Here is a 9,679-nt window from a genome sequence, read left to right as displayed (position 1 = left end):
TTTTTTTATAAAGAAATATAGATAGAATAAATACTCGCGAAATATTTATAAGGTCATCTTTCTTCTATATTCGATAATGCTTCGTATCATTTTTGTAAAATGTAATTAACTGTGGAACCTTCTTCATGACGCCAACCCACATGATTTAATTATTTGGCATCATTATTTTAATTCGTCGTTTTAAATTAAATAATCTTAATTAATGTAAAATAAAGGATATTTAATTTCATGTCCTTACACAAATTTTTTTTTTTTGTGAAAAAAATTCACTATATTTTCAACCAAATAAAACAAAAGAATTTTGGTATTTCAATATTTTACAAACTAATTGTTTTGGGAAAAAATTATTTTCACTTCATCTATAAACAAATAAAACCAATGAATTTTTGTATTTCAATATTCTCAAATTAATATTTTGTGGAAAAAAATATGTTCAATTCATCTACAAGAAAATAAAAACCAAAAAATTTTGGAGTTTCAGTCTTATTGACAATTCGATCATTACCTAACATACATAGATTGACAATTTTGACATCATCATAATAATTGATTTTACCAAAACATCCTCACCAAATTAAAGATAAACTTCTTGTATAGATAAAATCATTCAAAAGATTATAAATATACAAAATAAAATAAATAACATTCGAACAAATATTTTTGTGAAAAATATTTGTTCACTTCATCTACAAGTAAATAAAAACCAAATAATTTTGACATTGTCTATGGAGAAATAATGAGTAATGCTAATGAATAATTTTTATTAAAATTTATTTATCATAATTTTAAAAATTTACATTCACATATATATTTTTTAAGTTTACAAAAAGCTGTAAATGTTTTGTCAGTATATATCTCTTATAAAAATACTCTTTCGTTAATTGCAAGAAAATATCTCATAAAATAATTGTTATAGTTTATAGTCTTTAAAAAAAAGAAAAAATAGATAAAATTAATACAAATATATTTATGCAATCTTATATCGTTAAATTTTAGTAATAAACAAGACTTTGAAAAATATTAATCGACTTTCTTTTTGATAAAGAAATATAGATAGAATAAATATCAACTAAATAGTTATTAGGATTATCTATATTTATATCTAATAATTCTTGTATCATTTTGTAAATGCAATTAAATGGCGAACTTTCTACATGACACCAACCTTGATAAAACAAAAAGAAAATTAGTTTAATTACTTGGCTTCATTAGTTTAATTATTCGTCTTAAAATAATTAATCTTACTTAATGTAAAATAAAAGATATTTAACATCATATCCTTATACAAATTAAGTTTTTTATGAAAAAAATATTTTCACTTTATTTACAAGCAATTAAAACCAAAGAATTTTGGTATTTTAATCTTCTACAAATTAACTTTTTGTGAAAAAAATCTACAAATCAAGTTTTTTGTGAAAAATTCTTCTCACTTCATCTATAAGCAAATAAAACCAATATATTTTGGTATTTCAATCTTTTCAAATTAATATTTTTTGTGAATTCAATCATCTACAAGAAAATAAAAATGAAATAATTTTAGAGTTTCATCTTTCTTGGCAACTTGATCATTATCTATCATAAATGTAGTTTGACAATTTTGTCCTGATCATAATAATTGATTTTACAAAAATATCCTCACTCAATTTCTCATGTATCTACAAACTAAGTATATAGATTTTTAAAAAAAAAACTTCAAAAAATTATATATATGAAGGACCCATGATAATCTATATCTTGTTTATAAAAATCCAAAAACTAAAAAAAGATATATATGTAAAATTCTAACAAATTTCTAATGAATTATCATTACAATTATATTGATTGTAGTAATTTATATCATTTCAAGAATAAAATATAACTCCTGATTAATTTTCTCAAATAATTCATCTTTATACTACTTTTAAATGTTTTATTTTTTTAATTTTCTCTCTATATCATATTTTATTATTTTAATGCAAATTTATAATTATATTTTTAGTGCATTTTCTAATTAAGTAATAAATTATAGTATCACAAGAAGAAATATGAAAAAATTAATTATATATGCAATATGTAGAATAACATGATAAGTATATAATAATATAATAATATGAAGTTTAATACTAACATATTTTATGGTTTTTAAACTAATAATTGAAAATAAAGAGTTTAATAAATTATTTAGGAGAATTCAATTATGAGTGTTAATATATTAATAATATCATAAAATATGAATATCTTAGAAAAATTCAAATATTTTAGCTATAAATTATAAGAAATTTAAAGGTTTTAATAACACTTTTTAACTAGACCATTATTTTCAGGAACACTGAAACCAAGATCAGAACTAATTTTTCTTGACTTCAGTTCCAAAATCAGTTCTCATAATATATAAATTTAACGCATAACTATTAAATAATTAATTTCATTGTCTCACATATGGTATAACTATTTCATTTAATATTTAAAAATAGATGATCATAGCAATTTTTTTAAAAAATATACAAAATAAGTTTTTTGTGAAAAAAATATTTTCACTTTATTTACAAGCTATTAAAACCAAAGAATTTTGGTATTTTAATCTTCTACAAATTAACTTTTTTGTGAAAAAAATCTACAAATTAAGTTTTTTGTGAAAGATTCTTCTCACTTCATATATAAGCAAATAAAATCAATATATTTTGGTATTTCAATCTTTTCAAATTAATATTTTTTGTGTAAAAATTTTGTTCAATTCATCTACAAGAAAATAAAAATCAAATAATTTTAGAGTTTCATCTTTCTTGACAACTTGATCATTATCTAGCATAAATATAGTTTGACAATTTTGTCCTGATCATAATAACTGATTTTACAAAAATATCCCCACTAAAAATAAAATGCAACTCCTAATTAATTTAACCAAATAATTCATCTTTATACTACCTTTAAATGTTTTATCTTTTTAATTTTCTCTCTATATCATATTTTATTATTTTAATGCAAATTTATAATTATATTTTTAGTGCATTTCTAATTAAATAATAAATTATAGTATCACAAGAAGAAATATGAAAAAATTAATTATATATGCAATACGTAGAATAACATGATAAGTATATAATAATATAATAATATGAAGTTTAATACTAACATATTTTTTGGTTTTTAAACTAAGAATTGAAAATAAAGAGTTTAATAAATTATTTAGAGAAATTCAATTATGAGTGTTAATATCATAAAATATGAATATCTTTGAAAAATTCAAATATTTTAACTATAAATAATAAGAAATTTAAAGGTTTTAATAACACTTTTTAACTCGACCATTATTTTCAAGAACACTGAAATCAAAATCAGAACTAATTTTTCTTGACTTCAGTTCTAAAATCAGTTCTCATAATATCTAAATTTAACGCATAACTATTAAACAATTAATTTCATTGTCTCATATATTGTATAACTATTTCATTTAATATTTAAAAATAGATGATCATAGCAATTTTTTTAAAAAATATACAAATTAAGTTTTTTGTGAAAAAAATATTTTCACTTTATTTACCAGAAATTAAAACCAAAGAATTTTGGTATTTTAATCTTCGACAAATTAACTTTTTTGTGAAAAAAATTTACAAATTAAGTTTTTTGTGAAAAATTCTTCTCACTTCATCTATAAGCAAATATAACAAATATATTTTAGTATTTCAATCTTTTCAAATTAATATTTTTTGTGAAAAAAGTTTGTTCAATTCATCTACAAAAAATAAAAATCAAATAATTTTAGAGTTTCATCTTTCTTGACAACTTAAGCGTTATCTAGCATAAATGTAGTTTGACAATTTTGTTCTGATCATAATAACTGATTTTACAAAAATATCCTCACTAAATTTCTCCTGTATGTACAAACTAAGGACAAAGTTGACAATACATAATAGAAAAACTTTGACATTGATTCAGACTTTTATAATATGTATAGATATTTGTTATTTCATATACTATTGTGGTTGATTAATTTATTACATACATGGTTTGTGCGTTTATTTTTTGTCTAATATTTTGTATACCTATATGGGGTAATTCTGGATGTATAGGGGAAAGATTAAACTACATATAATATTTTCTTATAAAGTACAAGGAACAAAAATTGAAGGCACAAAAATGCAAGAATGTGGAAATATATTAAAGCAGAATTTTGAAATATTCATATTAAGCTAACAACAACCTGTTGCATGCACCTCATATTTTTATTAAACAAGCTGAGAAGCAGGGGAAAGCAGCTTGGAGAAAGATTTAACATCTAAAGTCAACCAAAAAACATTATTATATGTTGGTTTAAGTATGCAACATCGAATTACAAATTAAAGCAAGAAAATCCAACTTGAAAGGAAGATTACTATAAGATACAGAGAAACAAGGGCTAACAGATCGAGGGTTGCATGAACTTGCTGAAATAATCCAAGTAAATCCAAACTAGTTAGGCAGAGTTTAGGATCCAAGTTTAGGTGCTATAAAACTTACCACTCGCCTCTGCAGTTCTTGATGCTGCGGAAGGGGGGACATGTTGGAACAAAGGAGAAGCTAATACGTGTATCTAGAATCATGAGTCAATGTTCCTTTCACTAGCAAAACATAAACAAATCAATTTGAATACCATCACCTCACATAAGATTGTTGCTGCTGCTCTCTGTCGTTTCCTCGCCTTTTGTCTCTTTCTTATCCTCATGCTTCTCATCCACATTGTACTCATCCTTGTTTGCATTCTGCTATATATTATCACATTTAAACAAAACAACAGGCCTCGATCAGGCAGTAGTTGCATAATAAAAAAATTTAGGATTTAGCCTATCATAACGAAAAGTAATTACAATCATATTACCAAATAAAAGGCATAATATTGAAAGGAAAAATATACACTTACATATTACAATAATAAAAATGCTAACCTATCAAAACAATGAATTCGACACATGTTAAACATACAAGTCCACTACATTAAGGGAACAGAGCATAAACATTAGTATAATTATAAAGACAAAATATAAAGAGGGGTCGTACTTTTTTGAATGAAACAAAAGCAAAAATTCATTCTAACACATACAACAAATATACATTGTAATATGATGATAGTTATGTATTGGATATTCATAGAAACTTACCTTAGTACTTATGTAATGATGTATGCCGCCGTTCAAGTCTTTTATTTCAATGTCCTCGTAATTTATCTGGAACTGATGTAATTTTGGCGTACTTAGCGATCCCAAAGTGAAAGTTTTCATCAAGGGGCGACCAGCTATTTGAACATCGACAAGTGATGGTAACTCAAATGCGTGCTTCCATTGGCAAAAACTTCTCAACTTACAATTGCCTTCAATATCCAAATATTCTAGATTAGGAAAGACAGAGTTAACAGTTACATGTGTATCATCCTCAATCACGTCAATCATCTCTTTGCAATACTTTATATCTAGCGTATTGAGATTAACAAGAGCTTTTGCTATTGAAGATGATATTAAGTTTCTGATACCATCAATTTTATATATAGACAATCTCTCAAGATTATGAAAGAAACTGATTGGGATATGGCGACACCACACATTGCTTATTTTATATGGAAATTCATTGAGATGAAGTTCCTTCAGGCCAATAATTTCAACCTGCAAAAGATTGAGAAATTAAATGACAGTTCATCGATTGCTCAAAATGAAATCATTTTAATCTAAATGTAGAATCCAAATAGTCTATAAGTAATCAAAACTGTATAAAAACATAACCACTTCCTATTTTGCTAGCTAACACTAACTTACAAAAAATATCAACAATTTATTTGCTGATGTATATATAATAAACAATTTATTTGCTGATGCAACAATTCATAAAAACAAATCTCAAAGAAATTCCATTTTAGCAATGGCCATGATTATAAAATAAAACAAAAACCAGTATATGAATCTTATACATATTCCTTATACTATTCAAACCCAATAACGATGAAATATTTGTTTCTTGATCTGTATATTAGCATCTGGACACATGTGACGTTTATTATTTAAAATACGAAGAAAAGACGTACCTTTTTATTGCAAAATAAATGAAGAGAATTCTGGTCGTGGGTGGGTTCTGAATCTATTGGCACAAAACTATTCAGCCTTGGCAAATTTCCAATCCAAAACTCTTTCAGCTTTGGAAACTTGATGCTTTCAGCACCTCCGTAGAACGTTGTCAGGCATGGCAGACCACGTAGGTCCAATTCATACAATTCTTGGAATATGATATGGCGATTTCCATCATCCCTAAATAGTTCTTCTATAGTGTCACGATCACTAACGACGATCTTCTCAATCATGCCGGCAGAGAATTGGTCGATTTTGGTTCGGAGATTTGGGCAGCAGTTGATTTGTAGTTCTATCAACTGGGGGAATTTTATGATTTCAACTCCTTGGGTGAAAGCCAAAAGGTTTGGCAGATTGTACAGTTTCAGTCTCTTCAACTTTGGGAACTCAATAATAGAAGCCTCTGTGTTGCTTTCCATTACGTTCCACAACACTTGTTCAATCGTCCTACATGAAAGTATTTCAAGGCTTCGAAGTTGTACAAGACTCCTTGCTGTTGCCACTGAGAAGAGATATCGTAGATTGAGACAAGAAGATATGTATATGGACTTGAGGTTGACCAGTGAAACATTCTGATTTGGACTCTTCCACAAATATCCCAACTTGGGAAGACGTCCAACAGCTAGTGATTCTAGATTTTGGAAGGAATTGGATCCCTCTGGAATTGTACCATCAATTATTTCTTCCAACTCTCCGAGATCTCTCAGCAGCAGGTGCTCCAACATGGGGAGTTTGCAATCGATTGCATTCATCAATTTCTCCACCGTTGAACAATTTTGAAATACGAGCTCCCTCAAGCTTTCAATCTCACCTAGATTAAAATAGCTTGAACCATCTCCACGTAAATCTAGCAACTGGGTGTTCTTTATTAGTCGATGAATCCAATTTCCTAATGTCACGTCTCTCGGTAAATGGAGTGTGATTATTCTCTCATGCTTCATGCCATCTAAAAATCGGTCTCTCGGTAATTGGAGTGTGATACTTTTCTGACGCATACTAACTGCTTTGAAAGCTTTGAAAGCACGTATTTGATATCTTCTTAACTGCTTTGAAAGCAATATCTCTTGGGCGACCAATTTGGGATCAAATATATCAATCTCCAAGCAAGTCAAATTGCTGAGAGACTCAAGTTCTGAAAGACTAGCATTCCTTTCTTCACTTACATTTCCCTTTGCTTCCCATTTGTTAAAGCAATTAACTATCTTCAATTCCTCCAACCCAACCAAGCTTGATATGACACCAGCCACTATTCTTCGGAGTTCCAAGCAATTCCTCAATTCTAATAATCTTAGAAATTTCAATTCCCCAACATTTGCTGGTAACTCTTCAATTTCGTGACAGCGCCAGACGCAAAGAATTTCCAAACTTGCTAACACTCCAACAATTGATATGTCTTTCACCTCGCAATTTTCCAAGTGCAACTTTCTAAGTTTTTTTAGGAATTCCAGAGAGGATGGAAGTGATTGAAAATTTTGATGTGAAAAATACAAGACTGTCAGCTCCTTCATTCCTTTAAAACAAATATCACTGACAACAAATCCTTTTGGAAATTCTGAATAATTGGAATTCAGAAGCATCAAGAGACGAAGATTTGGAAAATCCAACCCAACAGGAAGCTTGGCATTGGCAATATTTGAAATTTCCAACGACATCCAATTGCAATTGCGAGATGAATCCATTGAGCACGCATTCAAAAAACCTTGCTTTTCTTTTGAACCAATGAAAATAGCCACATCACGAACAACATCATGCATTTTTACCTCTTGTTCATCACGACCAGTCATCAATAAAAAACGACTTCTAAGCCTCTCCAATAAATGTTGTGTTCTGTTTCTTCCATCTTCAATATTGTTGATTCCCTCAAACATGCCTAACCCAAAGCTGAGCAAAGCCAAGTCCTCAATCCGGATGTTATAATCTTCGGGAAACAAGCAACATAGCAGGAAAAAGGACTTTTCACTTTCAGTTTCCAAGATATCGTAACTCAGTTTCAGAGGCATGTAAACATTTTCCAGAACTTGCGGGAAATTCGATGGGTTAGCTCCTCTCAGTTGTAAAAGTGCATCTTTCCAGGTCTTTATACTTCTATTTTTCAGAGCTTTACCAACGGTTGCAAGCGCAATTGGCAAACCTTTGCATTCTTCTGCGACTTCTTCTGCTATGGGACGCAAATATAAATCATCCACGCAATCACCAGATTTCTCTCTAAAAAGTGTCCAAGCTTCTTTTTTGTCTAAGACTTGTACTTCAATAACTTTATCGGCTTCCATTTCTTCACATACATCTTTCAGCCGAGATGTCAATATAATTTTGCATCCTCCACAAGGAACTCCTATATCCTCCGGCTCAAAGCTTTTCCAAACATCATCAAATATTATGAGTTTCTTCATCGAATCCATTAGCCTGGTGCGCAATATATGTGCTCTACCCTCCAAAGTCTTCTCGCTCAAACCCAAACGTAATATTTCTGCAATTTGATTCTGAATTTTAGTCTTGTCAGTTTGTTGACTGACAACTACAGTCACAACCTCATCAAACTCTTTTCTCACTCTATCCTCAATTCTTCGCACCATAGTTGTCTTCCCAACACCTCCCGCGCCGCAAATCGCTATCATGCGGACGTTGCCATCTTTCAAAGACTCGATGATGTCTTCCTCCATAATTTTTCTCGATTGAAACTCCAAATTTGGTGGACGACAGATAGGTACCATTGCTGCCGGAGGGGGGGATCAGCAATCCTAAGCAAATTTCCTTCTTCTCGTAGTTTAGCGATGCCTTCTGCTGTTTCTTTGGCACTCTTTCCCACCGAGTACCGCGGGATTATATTCCATAGCTTAAGATCATCGCAGCCTTGCAAAATCCTCGTCGCCTCCTCAAGCTTCTGAGAGCCTTCATTTGACCAATTTTGGACATCAGTCGTAGGAATTTCGGCACGAAGCCGAGCCTCTTCAATATTTTGGTTCCTATTGCTCATTTCCCTTTCCAAACGACCCATTTCCTCCCTCAGGCCTTGAACATTTCCGTCGAAGCACCACCAATAATCAATATGGCGCTTGACGGGAGGGCAAAGGGTCTCAGTAACTATGCATTTTGCAACTTCTTTTACATATTGAAGCGGATTTAACCAACAGTCTTCCATTAGCAAACGACTGAATGGAGATGGAAAATCCCACGTGAATCTGCTCCACTATGTTCAAAAGACTCTGAAACAAAGACAAATAGAGCAAATCTGTTTAATTTTAGTTTTCCTTCGAATCTGAAACAGATAAAGCAATAAAATGGAATGAGATTGAAGAAGAAATGGGATTTCGATGGATTTGAGAATGAAATTACAAAGTAGAAATAATGGAGTTGACTTAAAGTCTTCCTAGAGGTATCGTATCATATGCCAGCACCCAATGGCCTACTTCTTTTCATTGCTTCAATCTCATCCTTTCATTTAGATAGATTTTTTTCAAAATTTGCCGACAAAATTACTACTTTTTTGGCATCATTTGACCTGATAATGACATTAATCAAATTTTAAATTTATAGTAATTTAGTTCACAAGCAAAATTAAAACTTGTCAGAAAAATAAAAATTCACACATACGAACTAATCTAATCTAATCT

General features: G+C 29.6%; 1 protein-coding gene across 5 annotated transcripts in view; it reads right to left on the bottom strand.

Annotated features, from left to right (window-relative positions):
- The window catches only part of LOC140982472 (disease resistance protein At4g27190-like), a 26,248-nt gene extending 16,799 nt beyond the window's left edge, over positions 1-9,449 (bottom strand). For 2 of the 5 annotated variants that reach the window (XM_073448993.1, XM_073448991.1), the window contains exons 1-2: positions 6,029-9,449; positions 5,115-5,612 (exon numbers count right to left, since the gene is read on the bottom strand). In XM_073448993.1, coding sequence (XP_073305094.1) covers positions 5,115-5,612; positions 6,029-8,779 — 3,249 coding nt within the window. In that variant the 5' untranslated portion in view covers positions 8,780-9,449. Of the gene's footprint in view, positions 1-4,356; positions 4,722-5,114; positions 5,613-6,028 lie in introns of those variants that run through there. The other 3 variants (XM_073448995.1, XM_073448994.1, XM_073448996.1) reach the window with 3 other exon arrangements.
- Positions 9,450-9,679: the final 230 nt, after the last annotated feature.

Source organism: Primulina huaijiensis, chromosome 8, assembly GCF_012295235.1.
Source record: "Primulina huaijiensis isolate GDHJ02 chromosome 8, ASM1229523v2, whole genome shotgun sequence".
NCBI classification, from domain to species: domain Eukaryota; kingdom Viridiplantae; phylum Streptophyta; class Magnoliopsida; order Lamiales; family Gesneriaceae; genus Primulina; species Primulina huaijiensis.
The sequence above is the reverse complement of the archived record's forward strand: the minus strand, read 5'-3'. Positions and strand labels throughout refer to the sequence as shown.